The sequence below is a fragment of the Macaca nemestrina genome, chromosome 6, assembly GCF_043159975.1.
Source record: "Macaca nemestrina isolate mMacNem1 chromosome 6, mMacNem.hap1, whole genome shotgun sequence".
NCBI classification, from domain to species: Eukaryota; Metazoa; Chordata; class Mammalia; order Primates; family Cercopithecidae; genus Macaca; species Macaca nemestrina.
This window is the reverse complement of record NC_092130.1, coordinates 93807148-93834328: the sequence shown is the minus strand read 5'-3', so window position 1 is coordinate 93834328 and position 27181 is coordinate 93807148. Positions and strand designations below refer to the sequence as shown.

General features: G+C 35.6%; 1 protein-coding gene across 5 annotated transcripts in view; it reads left to right on the top strand.

Annotated features, from left to right (window-relative positions):
- Positions 1 to 27181, top strand: part of LOC105475044 (X-ray repair cross complementing 4) — a 292455-nt gene that overhangs the window by 126183 nt on the left and 139091 nt on the right. For all 5 annotated transcript variants that reach the window (XM_071098712.1, XM_071098707.1, XM_071098710.1 and 2 more), the window contains 2 exons: positions 5701 to 5856; positions 6961 to 7067. In XM_071098712.1, the coding sequence (XP_070954813.1) occupies positions 5701 to 5856; positions 6961 to 7067 (263 nt within the window). The remainder of the gene's footprint in view (positions 1 to 5700; positions 5857 to 6960; positions 7068 to 27181) is intronic.

Sequence of the window (27181 nt, the reverse complement as noted above, 5' to 3'; positions counted from 1 at the left end):
AATGGTGCTGGGAAAATTGGCTAGCCATAAGTAGAAAGCTGAAACTGGATCCTTTCCTTACTCCTTATACAAAAATTAATTCAAGATGGATTAGAGACTTAAATGTTAGACCTAATACCATAAAAATCCTAGAGGAAAACCTAGGTAGTACCATTCAGGACATAGGCATGGGTGAAGACTTCATGTCTAAAACACCAAAAGCAACGGCAGCAAAAGCCAAAATTGACAAATGGGATCTCATTAAACTAAAGAGCTTCTGCACAGCAAAAGAAACTACCATCAGAGTGAACAGGCAACCTACAGAATGGGAGAAAATTTTTGCAATCTACTCATCTGACAAAGGGCTAATATCCAGAACCTATAAAGAACTCAAACAAATTTACAAGAAAAAAACAACCCCATCAAAAAGTGGGCAAAGGATATGAACAGACATTTCTCAAAAGAAGACATTCATACAGCCAACAGACACATGAAAAAATGCTCATCATCACTGGCCATCAGAGAAATGCAAATCAAAACCACAATGAGATACCATCTCACACCAGTTAGAGTGGCAATCATTAAAAAGTCAGGAAACAACAGGTGCTGGAGAGGATGTGGAGAAATAGGAACACTTTTACACTGTTGGTGGGATTGTAAACTAGTTCAACCATTATGGAAAACAGTATGGCGATTCCTCAAGGATCTAGAACTAGATGTACCATATGACCCAGCCATCCCATTACTGGGTATATACCCAAAGGATTATAAAGTATGCTGCTACAAAGACACATGCACACATATGTTTATTGCAGCACTCTTCACAATAGCAAAGACTTGGAATCAACCCAAATGTCTATCAGTGACAGATTGGATTAAGAAAATGTGGCACATATACACCATGGAATACTATGCAGCCATCAAAAAGGATGAGTTTGTGTCCTTTGTAGGGACATGGATGCAGCTGGAAACCATCATTCTTAGCAAACTATCACAAGAACAGAAAACCAAACACCGCATGTTCTCACTCATAGGTGGGAACTGAACAATGAGATCACTTGGACTCGGGAAGGGGAACATCACACACCGGGGCCTATCATGGGGAGGGGGGCGAGGGGAGGGATTGCATTGGGAGTTATACCTGATGTAAATGACGAGTTGATGGGTGCAGCACACCAACATGGCACAAGTATACATATGTAACAAACCTGCACGTTATGCACATGTACCCTACAACTTAAAGTATAATAATAATAAATAAATTAAAAAAAAAAAATAAATAAATACTGAAAATAAATAAATAAATAAATAAACTAGCAATGGAAGAAAAAAAAAAAAAAAAAGACCTCGAGAGATATCTTCATCTCCCCTTGGTAGCCCGTTACAATGTTTAAGAACTGTCACAGTCAGAAAATTCTTTCTTCCATCTATGGGTAATCTGAATCCTTCACGGTATAGTTGAAGGCCATTTCCTCTTGTTCTCTTGTCAGAAAGGATGAGGAACAGCTGTTCACCATCTTCTTCCGTACTTAAAGGCATATTAAATCTCTTTACCACTGCTTGCTTCTCCAGTTCTTTTTAGCTTTCTTTGTCCTCCCAACTCTCCTCAGACTTTCTATTGCCGTATAACCCTGACCTGGGCCAGATATAATTTTGGCCGGAACTGATTATTAATTTAAGGGTTACTGCACTGTGTCTAAGTACCATATTTCACGTTTATGTACCTATTATTTTATTTTGAGCTATCATTTAATCTATTGTTTTATTTTTGGTGTTATTTCTGCATGAAATTGTTGTGTTTTTCCTCCTAGTTTGTTATTGTTTTGAAATGTTATTCTTATATTGTTTTCCCACCCAGAGATATTTTATTTTGAATATTCAGTATTTTTGTGTATTTTTTTTGTCCTTTTAATTTTTTTTAAAAATTACTATTTTTTTTTTTTTTTTCTGTCCGAGGTTTTAGATACCTCAGTGCTAGGTTACTCATTAAATTTAGCATTATTGTTCTATTTTCCTAGTTATTGTAGAAAGGATGAATTATCATTAGACCTTTCTTGTTTGGTGTTATTTATGATTTTGTTCCAATTTGAGATTTGCCTGGATGTGATCCTTGAACTAGTGTGGTCTGATCTAGTTGTGCATGGGCTTTTTGTTAGTGTCACCAGACTTAGCAGTGAATCCCATGTCTCTTCTCCACTAAATGTTCTCACCTAATAATTCCTGTCTAATTCTTGAGGGATAAGCTTGACAGGAAGCATGTAATGGAAGGCATAGTAACATCATAATGCCCTAGGAGAGGATTGGCATTAAAAATTAGATGGGAATGATACTACGTACCTCTTAGTTACTGATTAATGGATAAAGGATAGCATTCTCTGAGTCTTGAAAAATTAAGAATTAAGAGTAAATTCATGTCATGCAACTGTTCACACAAGTACTTTTTCTCCAGTTAGCTCCTACTCCCCCACTTTTCTAGGAAGTGTTGTCCAGTTTGATCATCAGAAGTTTGGTTGCAAAAAAATCCTAAAACTTTGCTGAAACCAAGCAAGGTTAACTCATATGATAACATTCATTCTATTTACTTTGTTTCCCTGTCACAGAAATGTTTCCTTTGACAGCATAGTTCTGATACTGGTTACTTAAGATGAACAATATTCTTTAGGAATATTATATGATATTTCATTTTTATATTTATTTTCACTTTGAATGTGTCACACCAAATGTTAATTTTAATAAAGGTTTGGGAATTAGCTTGTTAATTGTTAATAACGTACACAATCTTTCAATAAAGAATTATCGAAGTGACTTATATGGAAATTAAATATGGACTTAAACAAACCAGATAAATTACTAATTGGCTACCATTCCTAAAATTTAATATAAGAAATTGTAATAGATTTGTTTATGTTTTCACATGTTGGTTTTTACTTTGTATATGTTTGAAGTATGTTATTATATACTCAGGTATTTCAGTAATATATATGTTTTAAAGTTTTTTATTATTTTTTTTGAAAATATTATAGGAAGATGAGAATATCGTGCTTACATAACACTGAATCTGAAATATAAATGTAGTGACATATCTTTGCTTAAAATAAACTATCAATATTGCTAGCTCCTTTTCAATATTCAATTTTTTTCTAACATCTTTTTATATACTTCTGTCTCAGAGAACTTTGCTGAATGAAGGGAATACTGCTAGATTGATATTATTTGACGCAGTTTTTAAAAAAGCTGAAGATGAAAAATATTACTTATACAATGGTGAATAGCTATTAAATCAGTGAAAAAAATGCAATATTCAGAATCACTGTTTTTCTGTTTCCTTATAAGATGTCAATATTAGCCATTCTCCTTGGCTCTTCTCCTTTGCTGGAGGGCTATAGTCAGACATGGTGCCCAGCAGGAATGGCATAATCCTGAAGCTCCACTTTTATAAGAACTGGCAGTGGCCCATAGCGACATGGTTCACGCAGCCTGCAAGGAAGAGCCACAGACATGAGACCAGACAAGTCAAAGCCCACTGCATTGCCCGGTGCCTTGTATCTGGACCCATTGGCCCCTAGTAAAATGTCCCACATGAGGTTTCACACCAAGTACAAGCTGGCAGGGGCTTCAGCTTGGAAGAATTAAGGGTGGCCAGCATCCACAAGAAGATGGCCTGGACCATTGATTTCTCTATTGATCCAAGAAGGTGAAACAAGTCCATTGAGTCCTTGCAGGCCAATGTATAACAGCTTTAGGAGTACTGCTGGAAGCTTATCCTCCTTCTCTAGGAACCTCAGCCTCCAAGAAGGGAGACGGCTACACTGAAGAACTCAAATTGGCCATCACACTGACAGGACCAGTAATGTTCATATGGAATACCTATAAGAAGGAGAAAGCCAGAGTCATCACCAAGAGGAAGAGAACTTCAAGACTGCCACATCAGACTGGGCGCAGTGGCTCATGCCTGTAATCCCAGAACTTTGGGAGGCTGAGGCGGGCGGATCACGAGTTCAGGAGTTCGAGACCAGTCTGACCAACATGGTGAAACCCTGTCTCTACTAAAAATACAAAAATTTGCCGGGCATGGTGGCGGGCGCCTGTCATCCCAGCTACTCAGGAGGCTGAGGCAGGCGAATTGCTTAAAACCAGAAGGCGGAGGTTGCAGTGAGCCGAGATCGTGCCACTGCACTCCAGCCTGGGCAACAAGAGTGAAACTCTGTCTCAAAACAAAACACAAAACAAAACAAAAACCTGCCATATCAATGCCTGGCTCTTTGGCCTCTGGGCAAAAAGGACCAAGGAAGCTGCAGAACAGGATGTTGAAAAGAAAAAATAAAGCACTGTTGAGGCCTTGTAATAAATCAGCAGTAAACCTGGGAAAACAAATAAACCAAAAAGATGTCCATATTAATTTACTCACTTTATTCGTTTGTCTGATAAGAACCTACCAAACCTCTGTAGAATGCTAAACACTATGCTGGGCACTGAGGATACCATGGCCAGTAAAACACACATGCTCTCTGCTTTCCTGGAGTTCACATCCTTGGCAAAGACTATGCTATAAGAATTTGCTGAAATTGGTCCCAGAGAATATATTGCCATATTTTCCTTTTTATCCTATGAGAGGTTTGAATTCTTTGCATCTCTAGATAGGTAGATTGTTGAAAGTTTAAGGGTGTGTATATAAAAGGTATCTAATTTGGACATTTGTGTTTCTAATTTCACTGAAATATATATGTGTGTGTCTGTATATGTACACACATATATGTTACTACTGGTATATATGTGTGTGTGTGTTTATGTACAGCATAAAAATACTAGGATACTTGTATATCGAACAACAACAATGTAAATAAGCAGTATAAAACGGCATTGAAAAGAATACATAAAATAATTTGTATTTGAATCTCTAAAATAAGAATGTATTCATCATGTATGCGTGTGCACATTTTAAGTATATACAACCTCAGCTATTTTGCTTTCTTTACTTTATATCTCTCTTGGGAGCTTAAAATAAATACAATCCCCTGTTAGCTCATTGAGCAGTGTAGGACGAATTATAAACAATAGAGAATTTTATGTTTTGTCTCAGGTATCTAAATTTGAAGATACGTAGTGTTTTACATTTGCTGTTTTATTAATCTCTCCTTGGATATATCAAGTAGAATACTTTCATTGTATATGTGTATTGTGTTTCTATATGTATTTGTATGTGTGTGTGTGTGGTGCTCGCTTATAAGAATATAACTGGATAAGTCGTGTTCTTGTTGTAGAGCAGTTCATTGTCTAGTAGAGCAGTCAAGACAAATTAGCTGTATTGCCTTATCACAAAACAAGATTGTAGTTGCTTTTATAGTAATATTAACATAGTACTGAGGAAACACAGGCTACATTTACTCTTGTTTGAAATTTATCCCATAAAAACATTCTTTTGTAAATAAACCATAGATGTCAATAAATTATTATCTTTAGGCATTTTGATTTTCTAAAGGCTTATTTGTATCAATTTTCAATTTTGATCCTTATCTCAGTACATGAATTACATGAATAACCAATAATTTCTAATTGTGTATTTAACCATCTTTATAAAACTTTTAAGTCAGTGAAAGCATATGTGAAAATAATCTTTAATTGTATTTTCTTTGAAAAATTTTATTGAAATCTTCTTGATTATTAGATTGAATTATGTTAATGGTAAGCAGAACTGCATGACTAATTTGTTTACTTTTTCAGATTTGAAAAATGTGTGAACGCTAAGGAAGCTTTGGAGACTGATCTTTATAAGCGGTTTATTCTGGTGTTGAATGAGAAGAAAACAAAAATCAGAAGTTTGCATAATAAATTATTAAATACAGCTCAAGAACAAGAAAAGGACATCAAACAAGAAGGGTATTTTGGCTATCTAGTTTTTGGATGACAGATGTATAAATTTAAGTGGAATTTCTTCCCAAAGTTAATGAACATTAGGTGCCAACTTTTTAGTCATATGAGATAATTTGGTAGACTGGATGTGGATGCTCAGGCTGTTAGACGGGTGCCATGGGCTAGAGAGTTCTCAGCATGCTCGCTCCATGTCTGCTCAACTGTCTCACCTACACTTAAATTTAAAAATTGACATGAGGCTTATTAAAGTATTACTTAATTCTTAGACATTAGTAAGAAATATTAATTTAAAAACCCTTTCATCTGCAGAACTACAAAGTTGGATGCATATTTGTAATCTTGATGTCTAGGCAATAGTTAACTTTTGAATCAAGTTGTTAATATTAAATTCCAGGGAGCATTTATTTTACCTGATTACAGTGTGATTACCAATCTTATTCTTCTTTAACGTTTTCTCTGAGAGTAGATATGTACTTGATTTTTATGGAAGAATCATAAGTGACAAATGGCTGATATGGGTTTCAACGATTATAACTTTTTTACACATTAGCAAATACACGTTAGGGTCTATTGCTTTGAATCTTAGTAAAAGTGCAGAATTACTAGTGACATAGTATAAAAAAATTTGATATCAGCTAGTCCTAGTACAGGTACTGGTCTTGCAGTCATACCTATTAGTTTATAGCTTTGGACACATCACTTTTTTTTCATAATAAAGGTAAAGATACCCATCTTAGGGCTTTGCAGAGATCAAATGAAATAAGGAACTGCTCTGAGATTAGTAAAATGTTAAATACCCTGTGACTCACAGAGATAATTTGGTAGAAAAAAGTATTTTGATAGAAGAATAGTACCTGATAAGAAACTGATTTAATATTAATTATAATGAGTACTAAATTCAGATTAAAATTGGGTAAAAGAGAAACTTGTTCTTAAGAGAGTTAATATATAGGTTTTAAGATGCTTTCATCTAAGTCATATAAATTTTCAATATGTTTGTCTAATTAGAATCTTTTTCCAGAAATATTTTCTATAATTACTTACTGGTAAATTTGCTGCCTAGCAGGGGGTGAGCCAATGATTTATAATTCTACCTGTCTCTGTTTCTAGGGAGACTACAATCTGTTCGGAAATGACTGCTGACCGAGATCCAGTCTATGATGAGAGTACTGATGAGGAAAATGAAAACCAACCTGATCCCTCTGGGTCGGCTTCAGGTAAGAGAGATATAAATTTATCTCCTTTGTTGAATATCTCACTTGGGCTTCTTACTCTAATGACAAGAAACCATAATGGAAAAATGTTGTGAAAAACCTTATTCTATGAAAATTCTTTAGCATTTTTATTTTAAAGACTCAAATTTTTAATGTTAAAACTTAATATTATTTGTAAAATGCAGCAACTCGTTAGCACAGCAATGTGAGCCAGCATTCATACACATATACTCCAAGGTATACTATTCCTGGTTAAATATAACCAGGAAAAGCATAAGCAATGAGGAAGATACACCTTTATGCTAAATATCTTCAGCTTAAAGCTGGTTGCCTTTAAGATTTGAGATTTTATTTAGCTAAAGCCATCGATAGGCCACTGGAACAAAGTAATCAAGAATGCTCTAAATTATACGGAAGCTGAGGCCTTCTTTCACTCTTCAGAAAAAAGGATTACAACAAGTGACATGTAGTAGAGGAAAAGAGAAGGGGAAAAATGGCAGTTTAGTTTGAAGTACCTATGACTTAGTCCTTTGGATCAAGTTTCCAGCAAGCGTTTAAACCCATGAGTTTTTTTTTAAATATTTTATAGATTTCTTAGTGGCAGTGGAAACAGGAGCCTCTGAACTCATTTTATGCTTAATTTTGACCTAAAGCCAATACTATAAAAATAAATGTTTGATTTATTTATTTAGAAAATATTTTTGAGGTCCTATTATGTAACAGAAACTTTGCTATGCATTAGACAACAAAACACAAAAATCTGTGCCGTTGTGGAGTTTAAATTGTAATCAGGAAAATATATAAGATGAACAAATGTAAAATATGTTAGGTCGATAAGTGCTAAGGAGAAAAATAAACCAGAGAAGGCCGATAGAAAGGTCAGGGTGAGAATAAGGATGAGTGTTGTGATTTTAGCCAGGCTATCAGAAAAGGCCTCAGTGAGAAGGTGAAAGTGACTTGGCTATCTTGGGGAAGAGCATGCCAAACAGAAAACAAAAACAAAAAAACAGTAAGTACAAAGTTCCCGATGCGTTTAAGCAATAGTACAGAGTGTAATCTGGATAAAGTAGAAAGATGAAGACTGGGAGAATTAGGAAATGAGATGAGAGAGATGATAGGACCTCATCATGTGTAGGGTGAGGTAGGCTACCATTAGAACTTCTCTTGTTACTTTGAATTAACTTGGAAACTACTGAAGGATTTTAAACAGTCAAGTGACATAATCTGACTCAAATTTCAACAGGATTAGTCCGTGTGTTGTATTAAGAATAGACTATAGGATGACAAGTGCAGAAGAAGATATAACAGATGGGAAGCTAGTACAACAGTTGGGTGAAAGATGAGACTGGCTTAGACCAGAGTGATGGAGAGGTGATGACCAAGGAGCAGATTCTAGGTATGCTTAGAGGCAGCAGGTTTTGCTGAAGAAGGGGTTTTGACTGAGCAAGTAAGACTGAGAGGGAGCATCCAGGAGGTAAGAGGCAAAAATATAAATGTGGTATCCTGCTGATTGATGGATTTAGCAATACAAATGTTATTAAGGATCTTAATAGAACATATTCACTTGGTTGGTGAAGGAAGGAGATAGGAGAGAATAGGAGTTTCAAAGGGAATGGGAGGAGAGAACTGGAGATGAGACAGGCAACACTTTCAACAAATTTCACTGTAAAAAATGGGAAAGACATGGGGCAGCAGCTGGAGGGGGAAGTAGGATAAAGAAAAGTATTTTTGTTTGTTGTTTTTAAATAAAAGAAAGAAAATGTTTGTATACTGATGAGAGTAACTAAAGAGAGCAGGTAAAACCATCAAGGCAGTAGACAGGAAAAACTACTGGAAATCTGTCTCTGAAATTATAGGTGGATGGGATCCAAGGGACAAGTAGTAGATTGGTTTAGCCAGGAGCGTAGTCACTCCCCTGAATGACAGGAGAAAAGGTAGAATAAATAGACAAAGACACAGGAAAGTATCTAATTGCAGTCACAGAAACTTATTAACATTGATTAAATTGGTTGAATCATCTGATTCTAATCAGATTTGGATTACACAATACACACACAATCATACGTTTGCACGTGGGAATTAAATTTCTTTTCATTTGGTAGCTGTGCTTGTTTTACCCTAGTGTCCCATTTAAAATGAAATTATTATTTAAGAATCAAATATAGAAAAACTCACAAAGATAATTTGAACTCTTTCCAGTTTAAACTTTCAGATTTTTTATTAAATACAATGACCTTTGGTCTTCTTTCTTAGTCAGAGTATCTTACCAACGTTTGAAGTAGCTGAAGATTATTGATGAGAAAATACATGGTTAAATATGACTACATGAGAAAGAGGACTTTTATGTATTCAGTCTATTTTAAGTAAAACTTTAAGCTATAATTGTACTATTTTCAATTTGGCAAAATTATCCCTCTTCTTTAGTTTATTTTTTTTCTATATTTTCTATATTTCTGTTTTTTCTATATTTTTCTATATTTTTTCTATATTTTTCTATATTTTACAATATTTTTCTATATTGTCTTTATTTCTTTAGCCCACATCTAGTTCACTACACCTATGATCTATAGGTCTCTGTTTCCTTTTTTCTTTTTTTTTGCATTTAACTTGCTTTTGGTAAGTTTTTGATGTCAAGAATTAATAGCATTTTTAATAGAACTTTACCTTTTTCTTCTGCTTCAAAAAGAAATATTTAGGAAACAGATGCTTACTAAAATAGAAAAATAAATCTCAGATCTCAAATGCTTGTTGCTGAACTAAGAACTAGATTTCATAGATCTCAGAAAGAAAATTATAGATGTTAAACAACAAAATGGGCCACCCTATAATTTACCAGTTTCCACAATTAATTCTTCTACAGAGACAAAATATGTTTTTAGTCCATGGGAGATAATTCTGTTGAACACAGCTTTCTCTTTTTGGTACTCTATGTAGTATTACTGTTTTTGAGGCAGAACAGTGAGAATTTCTTCCTTATCTTATTCTACCGTCTTGATAATAAATTACTTGCTCTTTGAATACAAATAAATTTGTGAATTTATTTTAGATATTGCAGTTTCCTGTATGCTTTTCCTACAATAAAAACAAGAAAGAGAATCTGATGGGGATTAATACATTTATTCAGACTTTCAGAAAGCTGTCTTTAAGTAGCTGAATATATAATTTGGTAGTTATTTTGTTACAGTAAATGGATTTTTATCGTTAATTATTAAAATGCCCAAATTTCCTCTTGAGTTCACTTATTACCCAATTTCTTGATGATAAAATAGAGGCTTAGTGAGATCAGGATCATTTAGTGATATGAAGATGAATATGATAATCCGAATCTGAGTACGGTAAATTTGAATTGGATTACACAATAGACATACAATCATACTTTTGTACATGGAAATGAAATTTCTTTTCATTTGGTAGTTATACTTGTTTTACCTTACTGTCCTGCTTAAATGAAATTGTTCTTTAATAATCAAATGTAGGAAAATTCACAAAGATGGCATGATAATTCATTCACAAATATGAAATGGTAAATTCATATTTACCATATTCACTCTAGGGAAAGGTCTGCTTACTTTTATGCATATATACAGAAGTAGAGTAGGGGTAATACAATTTGAAGGAAATTAAGTTACATTTTTATGAATATGCAATCAATTTTATTGCTTTTTTTTTCCTTTAAAGCTTCATATTTTTCCCACTGCCACTAGGATTATTGAGGAAATCACTAATGATAATGTAGATCAGTCTAATAAACCACATCATGCTCATATGTCCTGTACGATATAGCATGAAAAACCTCTAAAATACTCATTTTCTTGGCTAAAAGGAAATCCCCAAAGTGTTCTGAAACGTGAGTATCACAGTCAATATCACCTTACACTACATTTTATATTTTTCCATAGCAAGATTTACTTTTATTATGTCTTGGATTTTAGAATTTCCAGATAGATAGTGAATGTATTACTGACTATATTTCTTAAGCTATGGCTGCACACTAAGGCCCTGGATTTCACTTTGTTTTATATTAAGATTGTGATAAATAAAATAGTTGCTGTAGTCTCTATTTATAGCTCAAGCTTTGGACTGGGGATCACTTTCACCCCTATTAAGTTGGTATTAAGTACTTGTGGCTTTAAGGATTTCCTGCTTAGTCTGGGCTCCCTCTGCCTCCAAAGTGAGTGTCTGTGTGTGTTTGTGTGTGTGTGTGTGTGTGTGTGTGTGTGTGTGTGTGTGTGTATGAATTTAATAGAAACCTATTGGGCTATTATAGGTACTGTGAAACAGTCTTCCCTATAAGAAACTCTCTTTTTCTTTCTGTCTAAATCAAGGAAAAACATGATGTCCCTATCTGAGGAGAAATGTTGTTAAACTATGTCCACTAAATAGCAGAACCTCACCAAAATATGTAGAGATAGAAGCACCATTATGTATAGCCTTAGAGCCAAAACCTGCAACAACACTACATGCAATTGGCCTTTTATTTGCCCCAACAATATCAGGTATAATCTAAGAACAGCTTATCATTGTGCAGTTTTAAAATACTGCTTCACAACCATTTTCATGCTCTAATAACAGAATTGTATATGAAAACAATTTTAAAATATATATGAATATTCTAAGAATTTTAGCCATTATGAAACATTTCTTAGTCTTAACATAATTCAAAAAGCATGTAAATATTTAGTGGAAAATTTGAATTTATTTTATAGAGATAGGATTTTTCTTGTGAAACATTTTGAAAAGCTATGCTTAATTGGCTCCTAATTAGTTAACTATCGTAAGGCTAATTATTTTAATTCCTCATTAATTATTATAATATATAATCACTATTTCAAAATTATAGTTATTTCTATTAATAGAATTGATAATATTTATTACAATAATAGAATAATTAAGTCAGCCTTAATAAAATAGAAATAAGAAATCTACTTTTCTAGAATGTTTTACTCTTTTCAGCTGCATATTATAGGTGCACAACCATTAAAAACAAATATAATAAACTTTCCTCCCACTTTTCTGCATAATTACTAGCCCACGATTTAGCACATTAGTTTAATTAATCCTGCTTCCTAACCAACAGGAAGGTCCCTGTATAACTGCTATCAGTAATTTAGGCTTTCACTTAGTTGGTAGGCTTCCTGAAAGGAAGTGTGATTATAGAATAGCCTTTTTGAAAATAAATGAATGGCTATGTCCAACAGTTGATGAATACTGATATAGTAGCTTTTAAAAATAGAACAGAATCCAATATTTTTAAGTATCAAAGGGCTTGTTGCTTCAAACAGTGAATGTCTACTCACAGAGGGGATAACAACATGTACTGCCAAAGAGATTACTCAGAAACTCAGCTTTAGAATAACAGATTATGCTCTTAGTCTTACCCAGCTTGTTTATCATAGACACATTTATTTATAAGTTTTAAATTAAAAGCTTGATTTATTTAAACCTACCACCAATCTGGAAAAGCAAGTTAAGTGTATTTCCTAGCAATAATGGGCTTTTATACATAACCATTGTTGCTAGGAATAACATTATATGCTTTGGAAATCTAGACTGTATAGTTCTAGATCCCGTTATTTAAGCTCATTGTTTTTCCAGTGAGGGAACAGAGGCCTAGAAAGATTGAGTACATTACTTTTGGTTACACAGGGGAAAATAATGAAAAAGTATTTGCTTTGTAAAATAATTAACCACATCAGCACATCTACTCTTGAAATATTATAAAAACCCTTGCAAATTTTCTAACAATGAGGAAATTGCCACTGATACAAGAGAATGAGAACACTGTTATCTCCTATGTAGAAAAAAAGATCCTGTTTGTACATACATTCTCAAGAAAGATAGTCAACATCATCAGACTGAACAAGTAAGTCTTCATGGTAGGTAGCTTGTGGAGAAAATAACAGAATGCATATATTTCTTTTGAAGTCATCCCTGTGTATATTAATTTCTTCAGATTTTGACTTACTATTTATTTACCTGAGAACTCTCAAATGTCTCAAAGGTTGTTAGCAAATCTATGATGGTTTCTCATTTCCTAGTATTAAAATATAGATTTGATCAGAACTCCTAGGCAAGTATTTCTACATCTTTATATGTTTGGGGGGAGACAAAAATTATTTCATTGTTATTTGTCTCTGGCTATGGATGAGCGACGAAACTGGCAAATCCTTTACCCCCAAATCAATTATGAATCTAAAATTGACCCAAAAATAAGCAAATAAGTACTTCCAAACATGGCCAAAGGCAAACAGCGTTATAAGAATTGTTTATTCTTGAAAAACTGCTGAAGTTTGGGGAAGAACTGGGAGTCTGTGGATTTCTTGCTTGCCTGAGACTGCGTCTATCACTGTCTGCCCACATTCATGAGCTTGGTCAGTATGAAAGTTGTGCCAGCATCTGGCTGGCCATGAGGACTGGCAACTGCTGTACCTGAGCTAAAGAGGGCTCACTCAATTTGCAGCAGAGGGTGATACAACCAGCAGCACTGTCAGTAGAAGTAATGATCTTGGTGGCAGTGGGTAGGTGTGTTGGGCCAATGGATCTACTAAACTGGTTGTGCTCGTGATTGGGGCAAACATATTCCTAGCTGAAAGTGTTCATACACTTTTGCAGTGGAGACTGAAGAGAGGGCCCAAGCTATTTTTACAGTTCTGGCCTAACTTAGAGATAATACATATCTTCATAGGAGAATAGAAAAAGAGAGGCTGGGCCAGGCACGGGCTCTCACGCCTGTAATCCCAGCACTGTGGGAGGCCGAAGTGGGCGGATCACGAGGTCAGGAGATTGAGACCATCCTGGCTAACATGGTGAAACCCTGTCTCTACTAAAAATACAAAAAATCAGCCGGGCATGGTGGCGGGCGCCTGTAGTCCCAGCTACTCGGGAGGCTGAGGCAGGAGAATGGCGTGAACCCGGGAGGTGGAGCTTGCAGTGAGCCGAGATCGCGCCACTGCACTCCAGCCTGGGCGACGGAGCGGTACCCATCTCAAAAAAAAAAAGAAAGAAAAAGAGAGTCTGGACTTTGAACATACTCCTCTACCCGCCACCACGCCCCCCAACAGAAGAAAAGAAACCTATTAGCTTGAGGTGTTTGTATACTATTTCTATCCATTACTGGCTGACCTCAAAACTGTCTAGACACGAGTAACCCTTTTGGAGCTAGGCTTAAAATTTAAAAATCAAGAATAAAATAAACTATGCAGAAACATCAGTTATCACTCATCACAAGAGAAACAGATTTCATACATTTACCACAGGTAAGTTAATAAACAAATAAACAAAAAGCAACAGTAGCAAACTTCAGAAAGAAAATAATCGAAACCCAGAGTTATTACAATATATTATTTAAAATAATTGTTTAGTTTTCAACAAATTGGCCATATAGAGAAACAGGAAAGTGTGGTCCATACTTGGGGGAAAAAAGATGTTGAATTTGGTAGACAGACTTCAAAGCACAGTTTATATCTATATCTGTATCTATATATACACACATACACACATATGTATGTTTATGTGTATATGTATATATACACATATATACATATGTATACACACACACATTTGTATACTAAACTTAAGGAAAACATGTTTAAAGCCTTAAAGGAGAGTATGATATAAATGTATCAACAAGTAAAGATTCTCAGTAAGGAGACAGAAATTATTTGAAATAAACAATATGAAAATTCTGAATTTGAAGAGTATAATAACTGAAATGAGAAAGTTACTATAGCAGCTGAACACCAGATTCAAATTGTCAGAATAAAAAACATCAGTGAACTTGAATACAGATCAATAGAGTGAATAATTTTAGGAACGAAGAGCAAAGAAGATGGAAGAGAAATGAGCAGATCCTCAAGAGACATTTGGGACATCACATGTGCCAACATATGTGTAATGTAAATTCCAGGACAGAAGAGAGAGAAAGGTAGAAAAAAATACTTGAGAAAATGAGAGCCAAAGCTTTCTAAAATTTTATGAAAACCGTTAATCTAAGCATCCAAGCAACTCAGTAAACTTTGAGTGGGATAAACACCAAAAGATAGTCTGGGCATGGTGGCTCACGCCTGTAATCCCAGCACTTTGGTAGGCTGAGGCAGGCAGAACGCCCAGGGTCAGGAGTTCCAGACTGGCCTGGCCAATATGGTGAAACCCCATCTTTATAAAAATTCAAAAATTAGCTGGGCATGGTGGCACGTGCCTGTAATCCAAGCTAGTTGGAAGGCTGAGGCAGGAGAATCTCTTGAACCAGAGAGGTGGAGGTTGCAGTGAGTCGAGATCATGCCACTGCGCTCCAACCTGAGTGACAGAGTGAGACTCCATCTCAAAATAAATAAATAAATAAATAAATAATACTAAAAGATACATTGAAACACATCTACACAGAAAACATTTGAAAGCCAGAGAGGAAGAAACATATAGGACAGCATCTATATAACAACAACAGACTTATTATCTGAAGCAGTGAAGGCCAGAAGGCAGTGATATGGCATTTACAAAATTCTGAAGGAACAAAAAAAGAAATCAATAATTTTATATCCAGCAAAGTATCTTTCAAAATAAAGACAGTTATTAATTAACAGATTCATTGGTAACAGACCTATTTTATGACACATACTAAGAGAAATCTTCAGGGTGAAAGGAAACAACATGAAATGGTAACATGAATCTACAGGAAGAAATAAAAATAACAAAAAACATAAAATATTTGGATTAATATAAAATATAAATACACATTTTCTTTTTTATTATTGTCTTTTATACCAGATTGAACAAAGGAATAATTACAACACTGACATTGGGTTTATAATATAGGTAGATACAATATACATGACAATAATATGACAAATTGGTTAATATAGCTATATGAGAGCAAAATTTCTATATTTGCCACATGTAAAGATAATATTAATATGAAATAGATTAGTAAGTAAATATATTGAATTAGCAATTTAAAATATTTCCACAAAGAAAACCCTGGGCCAAGATGACTTCACTGGTGTTTTCTATTGAAAATTTAATGAAATTATACCAGTTCCTTGTAAACTCTTTCAGAAAATAGAGGAGGAGCGAACACTTCCCAACTCGTTTTGTGAGGCTGATATTATCATCATATCAAAGCCAGACAAGACATTGCAAGAAAATAAAACTATAGACAAATATCCATCATGAACATAGATGTAAACATTTGAAACAAAACACTAGCAAAAAGCAGCCAGCTCCATACAGAAAGTATTATACAATATGACCAACTGAGATTCATTCCTCTAATGTAAAGATGGTTTTGCATCTGAAAATCAGTTAAATTATTTCACAATATTAATAAAGCACAAAACCACATGATCATCTCAATAGATGCTGAAAATGTACGTGACAAAATCCAACACATGTTAATAACAAACACTCTCAACAAACCAGGAATATAAGGGAACTTCCTCACCCTAATAAAGGCATCTAGGCAAAAGACCACAGCTGCCACATACTTAGTGGTGAAATACTGAATGTTTGCCCCTCAGTATAGGAAAAAAACAAGGTTGTCTGCTCCCATCACTTCCATTCAACTAGAAATTCTAGGCAGGGTCATTAGGCAAGAAAATAAGATAAAAGGTATTCAGATTGGAAAAGAAGTAAAACTGTCCCTTTTTGCAGATGATATGATCTGGTGTATAGGAACCCTAAGGAATTCACGAAAAAACTCTTAGAGCTAATAAACTGACGCCAGTAAGGTTATAGTGTACAAGGTCAATATACGGTAACCAATTGTATTTCTATATACTTGCAATGAATAAGCAAAAATGAAATTAAGAAAACTGCTCCTGGCCATGGTGGTGTATTCCTGTAATCCTAGAAACTCAGGATGCCAAGGAGTTTGAGGCTAGCCTGGGCAACATAGTCGAGACACCCATCTTTACAAATTAAAGAATTGGCCGGGCGCGGTGGCTTACCCCTGTAATCCCAGCACTTTGGGAGGCCGAGGTGGGCAGATCACGAGGTCAGGAGATTGAGAACATTCTGGCTAACACGATGAAACCCCATGTCTACTAAACAAAAAATATAAAAAATTATCCTGGCATGGTGGCGGGTGCCTGTAGTCCCGGCTATTCTGGAGGCTGAGGCAGAAGAATGGCATGAACCTGGGAGGCAGAGCTTGCAGTGAGCCGAGATCGCGCCACTGCACTCCAGCTTGGGCAACAGAGCAAGATTCCTTCTCAAATATAATAACATTAATAATAACAATAATAATAATAAAGAATAAAGAAATTAATGAAAAGAATTGCCTTCACAATAGCACCAAAAAATACCTAGAAATAAGTCTAACCAAAGAAATTCAAGACTCCTACACTGAGAACTATGCAACATTGTTGAGAGAAATTAAAGAAGACTTAAATAAATGGGAAAACATCTTGTACTTAGAGATTAGAAATTTAATATTGTTGGCTGGGTGCAATGGCCTACGCCTGTAATCCTAGCACTCTGGGAAGCTGATGCGGGCAGATCATTTGAGCTCAGCAGTTTGAGACCAACCTGGGCAACATGGCAAAACTCCATCTCTACAAAAAATACAAAAACGTTAGCCAGGCATAGTGGAGCATGCCTGTAGTCCCAGCTACTTGGGAGACTGAGACAGGAGGATTGCTTGAGCCTGGGAGGCAGAGGTTATGGTGAGCCAAGATCACACCACTGCACTCTAGCCTGGGTGACAGAGCGAGACACTGTCTCAAAAAAAAATCAATATTGTTAAGATAAATACTTTCAAATTGGTACATAGATTCAATGAAATGCCTATCAAAATCCCAGCTGGTTTTTTAGCAAAAATTGACAGAATAATCCTAAAATTTATGTAGAATTTCAAGCGAGCAAGAGTAGACAAAACAATCTTGGAAAACAAGAAACAATTGGAGAACTCTTTCTGAGTTCAAAAGCTACTACAAAGATATAATAACCAAGATGATGTAATAATATTATTATAAAGATAGTCATTATATTGTGTCCGGAATTGGTGGGTTCTTGGTCTCACTGACTTCAAGAATGAAGCCGCGGACCCTCGCGGTGAGTGTTACAGTTCTTAAAGATGGTGTGTCTGGAGTTTGTTCCTTCAGACTTTCAGATGTGTCTGGAGCTTCTTCCTTGTGGTGGGTTCATGGTCTCGCTGTCAGGAATGAAGCTGCAGACCTTCGTGGTGAGTGTTACAGCTCATAAAGGCAACGTGGAGGTAAAGAGTGAGCAGCAGCAAGACTTATTGCAAAGAGCAAAAGAACAAAGCTTCTATAGTGTGGAAGGGGACCCCAGTGGGTTGCCACTGCTGGCTCAGGCAACCTGCTTTTATTCCGTTATCTGACCCCACCCAAATCCTGCTAATTGGTCCATTTTACAGAGAGCTGATTGGTCTATTTTACAGAGAGTTGATTGGTCCATTTTGACAGAGTGCTGACTGGTGCATTTATAATCCTCTAGCTAGACATAAAAGTTCTCCAACTCCCCACTAGGTTAGCTAGATACAGAGTACCAGTTGGTGTATTGACAAACCTTGAACTAAACACAGAGTACTGGTTGGTGTATTTACAAACCCTGAGCTAGACACAGAGTGCTGATTGGTGTGTTTACAATCCTTGAGCTAGACACAGAATGCTAGACAGAAAAGTTCTCCAAGTCCCCACTAGGTTAGCTAGATACAGAGTACCAATTGGTGTATTTGCAAACCTTGAGCTAGACACAGAGTACTGATTAGTGTATTTACAAACCCTGAGCTAGACACAGAGTGCTGATCAGTGCGTTTAGATCCCTTAGCTAGACATGAAAGTTCCCCAAGTCCCCACCAGACTCAGGAGCCCAGCTGGCCTCACCCAGTGGATTCCTCACCCGGGCTGCAGGCGGAGTTGCCCACCAGTGCTGTCAGGCCGGCACTGCTGGGGGACCCAGAGCAACCTCTGCAGCTGCTGGCCTGGGTGCTTAGCCCCTTGCTGCCCTGAGCCGGCGGCGCTGGCCGGCCACTCCGAGTGTGGGGACCCCTGCCCCTGCACCTGCACCTGCGCCCACACCCGCAGAAACTGGCGCTGGTCTGTGAGTGCCGCACACAGCACCGTTTCCCGCCTGCGCCTCTTCCGGCTCACCTCCCCTCAAGCGGAGGGAGCCAGCTCCGGCCTTGGCCGGCCCAGAGAGGGGCTCCCACAATGCGGTGGTGGGCTGAAGGACTCCTCAAACGCCACCAGAGTGGATACCAAGGCTGAGGAGATGCGGAGAGTGAGGGCTGCTAGCACGTTGTTATCTCTCAATGTCAGACATAGTCTCACTGATAAAATGAGAATCTAGAATTGAGACTGTAGAAGTAAGCCTTCATGTTTATGGTCAATTGGTCCTCAGCACAGCTGCGAAGACAATTTAATGGGGAAAGGATAGTCTTTTACACAAACAGTGTTTGGACAATTGGGTATCAACTTGAAAAAAAAAATTACATGGGTGTTTATCTCACATGAAACACAAAAATTAACTCAAAATGTATGATAGGCCTACATATAATAGCTAAACCTATGAAAGAAAACACAAAATCTCTGTGAACTTAGTTTTAGGCAAAGAGTTCTCAGCTATAATATCAAAAGCAGAATACATAAATGAAAAAATTGATAAATTGGATTTCATCAAAATAAAAAAATTCTGCACTTCAAAAAGGCATCATTAAGAACATGAAAACACATGCCATGAATTGGGAGAAAATATTTGCAAATCCTATGTCTGATAAGGGATTTGTTTCTAGAATATATAAAGAATATTTACAGCTTAATAATAAGAATATAAACAACTGGGTCAAACAGTTGGCCAAAGACTTCAATAGGCATTTCATTGAAGAAGACATAAGAATGGTTAATAATCACATGAACAGATGCTTAACATCATTTGATCATTAGATAATGCAAATTACAGTTAAAATCGGATACCACTACACACCAACCTGAATGCATATAATCTAAAATTAGAAAATAACGTGTAGGAAAGGATGTGGCAAAACTTGAATCCTCATACATTTCTGCTGGGAATGTAAAATGTTACAACGACTTTAGAAAACTGGCCGTTCCTCAAAAAGTAAAATACGTACTTACCCTATAATCTAACTATTCTAAGTATTTACTGAAGAGAAATGAGAACATACATCTTCATAAAGACATATTTGAATGTTCATCAGAGCATTAGTAATAACCCCAAACTGGAAAATTCTAAATGTTCATCTTCTGGTGAAACGTTAAATAAAATGTGGTCTATCCATACAATAAAGTATTATTTGACAATATAAAGGAGTAAACTACTGATATATACTTACTGTGGATGAGCCTCAGAAAATTATGCTAAAGCAGAGGAAACCAGATGCAAAAGATTGTTTATTGTATGATCCCATTTATATGTAATATCAAGAAAAAGGGAACATATATAGATACTGAAAATAGATTCAATGTTTGCTAAAGGTTGGAGTGGAAATGGTGATTAATTCAAATGAGCCCAAGAGAATTTTTGGACATGATGAAGCTGTCCTAAAACTGACTGAGATGATCATTGTACAAGTATAAATTTGCTAAAACCATTGAATTGTACATTTATACTGGGTGAATTTTATGGTACATCAATTGTTCATTAATAAAAACTTTCTAAGAGTTTCTTTCTAAAAGAAAAAAATAAGCATTTGATCATCTTGAGATATTTCACAACACACACACACACACACACACACACACCAAAAACCAGTTGTGAGGTCGGGCGCGGTAGCTTATGCTTGGAATTCCAGTACGTTGGGAGAACGAGGAGGGCGGATCACCTGAGGCCAGGAGTTCGAGACCAGCCTGGCCAACATAGTGAAACCCCGTCTGTACTAAAAACACGCAAAAAATTAGCCAGGCATGGCGGCATATGCTTGTAGTCCCAGCTAATTGGGAAGCTGAGTCAGGAGAATTGCTCAAACCTGGGAGGCAGAGGTTGCAGTGAGCCAAGATCACTCCACTGCACTCTAGCCGGGGCTACATGGAGCGAGACTCCGTCTCACATACACACACACACACACACACAAACCAATTGCGATAATTTGGGCTCTTGAGAAAAGTTCTTGGACATCCTAGGTCAAGAAAGCCAAAGTTCAAAAGTGCAAGTTTCATTCAAGAGTAAATTAATCCAGAGGGTAATGAAATCCAAGTGTACTCCTTGTTTTTCTATTCTTATTAGTATTATTTTCTATTATTGCTTTGATAAATCTCTAATTATTTTCATAAATCACTGGAGCTATTAAAGCATGAAGAAGAGCTGACCCTCAGCACAAGGAAGCAGATGGCAGCAGAATTCTGTAGCCTGTGTAACTCTTACCTGAAGTTTTTATTATACTCAACTTCCATGAATGCCTTCTCTCTCAGTGTATTTTTGTTGGTGTCTGCCTTCCCTCCTGCCCTTTCTCTCTAATTCTTACATTCAAATCCCAAGGGAAGTGGCTTAAGGGTCTCTTCAATGAGAATAGAACATCTTGTAGGTAAAACTCTTGCTCTGCCACCCACAAGACTGCTAGTTCGAGCCACAAGACTGCTAGTCAGCCTGCTACTTGGTTGCATTTTTACTGTTTTGCTCCAAGTATCTGTGACCAGGATTGTATAAAGTATAGCAATTTGACATTAACTTGTGTCTTCTATAGGCTGTTTCAATGGGCAATATGTATATGGGAAAAATTGTGTGGTCACTTATTTAACTTAAACATTTAGTTTCTTGAGCTTCTCAGACTCTTTAATATGCTAATGTGCGTGGTGATAGAGGTAGTACATGCTCTTCAACATTTCTCAAACTCATAAAACTTTATGAACTTTTTTCAGTGGATATTAGTGTTCCCTGCAACCCATGTGAGAAATCCTGCATTAGATGGTTTCGACTTTCATATGAATGAGGTGGAAAAGGGAAGGTATCTAAAGAAAACAAGTATTTCCTAGGACAGTGTTTGTATGTCTGTTTTAAGAGGACATGTACTAAATATGAGGAGAGGATCGTATATTTGAGGATACAATTTTAAAATGTAGCATAAAATAAGAATAATATTAAACCTCAAACATGCGAAGACTTGGAAGAATTCTGAAAATGGTTACAAAATTTTGTGTGTGTGTGTGTGTGTGTGTGTGTGTGCTTTAACCATTGTTGTAAATGGTAAAAACGTTCTCAGATCTCAGACTACTCTGAGAATTTACTTATCTTACCACAAATGTCCGTTGGCATAACTAATGTTAATAGATGACAGAAACAATACACAAATGCTACTTAATTTGGTTTATTTTGCCTCAAGTTGAGTTCTTAACTTGCGGTTTTTAAGAAGTGTTTAGTGAAAGGATCTCTGAACTCTGGATTTATGTGTAAAATGTTCTATGTTTATCTGTGTATATATCTATATGAATATGTTAGTTTGCTAGGGCTGCTGCGGTAACAAAGTACATAAACTGAGTGACTTGAACAACAGAAATATGTTTACTCACATTCTGGAGGCTAGGATCCTGAAATTAAGATGTTGGCAGGGTTAATTTCTTCTGAGGGTTTTGAGGGAATGATTTATTAACCAGGCCTCTCTCGTTGGCTTATAAGTGACCAGCTTCTCCCTGTTATATCACATTTTCTTCCCTCTATGCCTATCTCTGTTCAAATTACCCTTTTTATAAGGGCACCAGTCATATTGGATTAGGGCCCACCCTAATGACCTCATTTTAACTTTATTACCTCTGTAAATACCCTATATCCAAATAAGGTTGCATTCTTAGGTCCTGGGAGTTCAGACTCCAAAATATCTTTTTTTGGGTGTGTTGGGGGATGGGGGGGATTTCCACCCATAACAATGCAAATAGGTCTATATTTTTCTGAAGCAAGGATCCAAATCAAGATGGTGGCAGGGTTGCTGTTTTCAAAAGGGACCACATTCTAAAAATGATTCAAAACCATTGATCTAAGAGACTGATATTTAAACTAGAAAGGATGGAGTAAGACTTGTTAAAAGAGAACTGAAGTTTACAATAGATGAGATGATGAGATAAGAAGAACAGAAAGTAACAGCATTCAAACAGATAGCTAAATCACCATCTGTGGATTAGATTGGAGGTTTGCTTAGAGCTACAGTGTTCAGTAAGGTTGCCACTAGCTACATGAGGCCATTGAAGATGGAAATGTGGCTAGTCCAAATTGAGATGTGCTGTAAATGTATACTACACACTAGATTTCGAAAACCTGGTAGGACTAAGTATGAAAAAAGGAATGTGGTATGTCTTATTAATAAATGTTTATATTATACGTTGAAATTGTATTTTGAGTATATTTAGTTAAACACATATTATGAACATATTCTGTTTCTTTTTCCTTTTTAAATGTGGCTAAATAGGAAATTTAAAATTTTATATGAAATATATGTATTCAACACAGTCATCTTGAGGTTCTCAAGTTTTTTCTCATGCTGATTTTGTGGTTCTAGAATAGATTTATATTGCTTTGAAGAAGAAATCAAATTGTACTACCAAGTCTTTATGTAGTGCTTAATGTAAGAGGGTCTTTAGGTCATGAGATCTAAGGACCCATGTCTGACTAGAATTGTGGGTATAATTGAGTATTTTTACCTAAGAAAGACAAAAGGTATTGTACTGTTTTTTTGATTACTTGTAGTAAAACTGACTTAAGAACGCCTGGATCATTTATTTGTTTGTCCCAGGAACATGAAGCTAGACTTGTGCATTGCCCCTGTTAAACAGCAAACCATGACTGAGTTCAGACAAAAGATGATGTGAATGCAGCAACAATTTCTAAATCAGTTAAATGTCTATAATGCAATATGTAGGATTGTTGTCTTTCTGGGATTGTGACAGGAATCTCTGCCACAAACAGCACATCTGGTCCCCTGAGCCAATTCATCAGCATCGCCTGTAAGCCATATTTAAGATCAAAAGGATAGACAAGGTTACCAATGATGAGGTTCTGGAATGTTGCCAGCCCATCAGCACTATAATGATACTTGCCACGACTTAACTCTGAGGACCTGGGGATGTGTGAAGGATGGATATCAGCAGGCTCGCTAAGCAGATCCTGAATGCGTGGTATAGTGAAACAGAACAGTTACAAGTAGGGTGGCCAGAAGAAAAGCTCAATTTGAGACCCTTAGTGGCAAATTCAAGCCTTGTGATAAAACTCAGGAATGCTGAGAAATAGTAAACCTAGTTAACACCCAGGATTTTTTGAGGAGAGAGAGAAAGGATATAATTTGGGGAGTGACAAAATAAAAAAGATCTCAGGGTACTGCTGGTCACATTGCTTTTCGAGCCATATTATCTTTTAATTTAAATGAATAATTTGGACAAAATCAGAAATTGTAAATTGTTGATCCTTTCTGCGAACTAAGCTACATATTTTCTTTCTTCTTCGGTGACATCAGTGTTTTAAATAATTGATACAAATGCATTTAAACAGGGCATTAGTTTCCTGATTTTCTGTAATCTGCAACCCTCCTTTTTATCTTAGATCTGGCTCACATTGTTTATTCCTATCACTTGCATGACTTCTAAAAGTATTTGTGACCCTTGGAGGAAGATAATGATACTGATGATAATGACTACTGCTGCTGTACTAGTAGTACGTCTAATTCTCCTACTAACAATTATTGTTACTACTACTTCACTACTACTTCTACTTTTTGAATTACTATTATTTTTTATTATGGCATCACTACGACAACTGCTACAGACTCATTAATTTAGGCACCTAAATTATTTAAGCACTATTTCATTTAACTTAACTATTCTATGAGGTATATACTATTATTATCACCCATTACAACTGAAAGAACTGATGCACAGAAAGGTTAGAGAACCTCCTAAGGGTGAGCTGGCTAGTAATTTGTAGAGTTAGAGTTCTAACCCAAGCAGTCTGATTACAGAGCTCATCTGTGAGAGCCCTCCTATCCTAAAGTTCTTTATGTTTATTGAAATAGAACACTCTAATTTATTAAAATCCTATAGTTGAGTGTGAGTTTGTATTTTAAATTCAATTATATTCCATGCCTTCATTTTAATAAAATAACTTCGAGCTCCTTAAAAGAGGTGGAATACATTATTTCTTTCTCATCTTAATGGAAGAAGAGAAGGTGCTTTTTTGGTGGTTCTGTTACAATTTGATGGCAGAGCAAATAAAGCAGGAGAACAGTGATTTATGCTCAGTCCTAGATTAAAGGGCTTGTGTAAAGAGGTTATTAAGTATTTATTTAATAAATACTAAATTTAATATTGATTAATAATATTAAATGTCCATTTAGACATTAAAATAATAGATTTAGTTTTAAATGTAGACATATACTATTAATATTTTATTTAGTGGATATAAATTTAGAATTGTTATATCTTATTGGTGAATTGGCTTTTTTATAATTATGAAATATCTCTAATTATCTCTAGTAATGCTTCTTTCCTTAACATCTTCTTTGTCTGATAGTAGTATAAGTATCCCAACTTTCTTTTCTTTGGTGTTTACATAGCTTATCTTTTAATTTTTTTTACCATTATTCTTTCAATCTTTTGTATATTTAAGATCAGTCTTTGTGTCAACATCATATAGTTGTTTGGTAAATCTGATAATCTTTGTCTTTTGATTGGAGTGTTTATTCCATTTATAGTTCATGAAGTTGATTATATAATTTATATATTTTAGGTTAGATCTACAAAGATTCTGTTTGTTCTTTATTTTAATTATTCCAACTTTCTTCCTTTATTATTTCTTGTAGATTGTTATGATTTTGTTTTAGTGGTTACTCTACAGATGGCAACATATTCTTAATTTATTACAGTCTAACACAAATTTTCACTTTCACACTTTTTTAAACAACACTTTGGTGCATTATTGCATTATTGTTAGCACATATTTAAATTTGCCTTATATTTTTAGACCTCATAAAACATTGTTATTGTAGTTTGGATAGTCAGTATTATGTATATCTGTCCACATCTTTACCTTTTACCTTGTGCATTATCCCTTTTTGTTCATATGTATTTTTATGTGGAATTCTTTTTCATCAGCCTGGAGAACCCTCATTTTCTTCTTAATTTCTTTATTGACCAAATTCAGGAACATGTTGTTTAATTTTCATGCATTTGTACAGTTTACAGAGTTTTTCCTGTTATTAATTTCTAATTTTATTTCATCATGCTCAGAAAATATATTTGATACAATTTTAGGTGTTTGTTTGCTTTTTCTTGTTTTTGTTTTTTGTATTTTTTGTTTTGTTTTGAGACAGGGTCTCACTTTACCACCCAGGCTTGAGTGGAGTGGTGTGATCACGGCTTACTGCAGCATCGACTTCCCTGGCTCAAGTGATCTTCCCACCTCAGCTTTCCAAGTAGCTGGGACTACAGGTGTGTGTCACCACACCTGGCTACTTTTTGTATTTTTTGTAGCGATGGGATTTTGCCATGTTGCTTAGGCTGGTCTCGAATTCCTAAGTTCAAGCAATCTACCTGCCTTGGCCTCCCAAAATGCTGGCATTACAGGTATGAGCCACCATGCCTGGCTGATGATTTTACTTTTGAAAAATTTGTTGAGAGTTGTTTTGTCGTCTAACATGTCATCTATCCTGGAAAATATTCCATGTTCTGATGAGAAGAATGTATATTCTGCAGCTATTAGGTGAAATGTTCTATAAATGTCAAGTCCATTTGGTCTAATATGTAGTTTAACTCAGATGTTACTGTGTTTTGGTTTTTGGTCTATTTTTGAAAGTGGAGTTTTGAAGTTCCCTATTATTATCATATTGTCATCTATCCTTTTCAGGATACAATTCTGTTTCTTTCTATTCAAAGGAGTCTATTCAATCTCCTTTCCAGTCTATTAATAATCTCTATATATTTGGGTGCTCTGGTGTTGGGTGCAGATATAACAATTGTTACATCCTCTTGCTGAATTGACTTCTTAATCATTATATAATTACCTCCATCATTGCTTTTTGCAGTTTTTTTGTTTTGTTTTGTTTTGTTTTACATAAAGTCTATTGTATCTGATAAGTGTAGCTACTTTGCTCCTGTTTTTGGTCACCATTTGAATGGAAAGTTTTTTGGGTTTTTTTTCATCCACCCTCTTTCGGTCTGTATGACCTT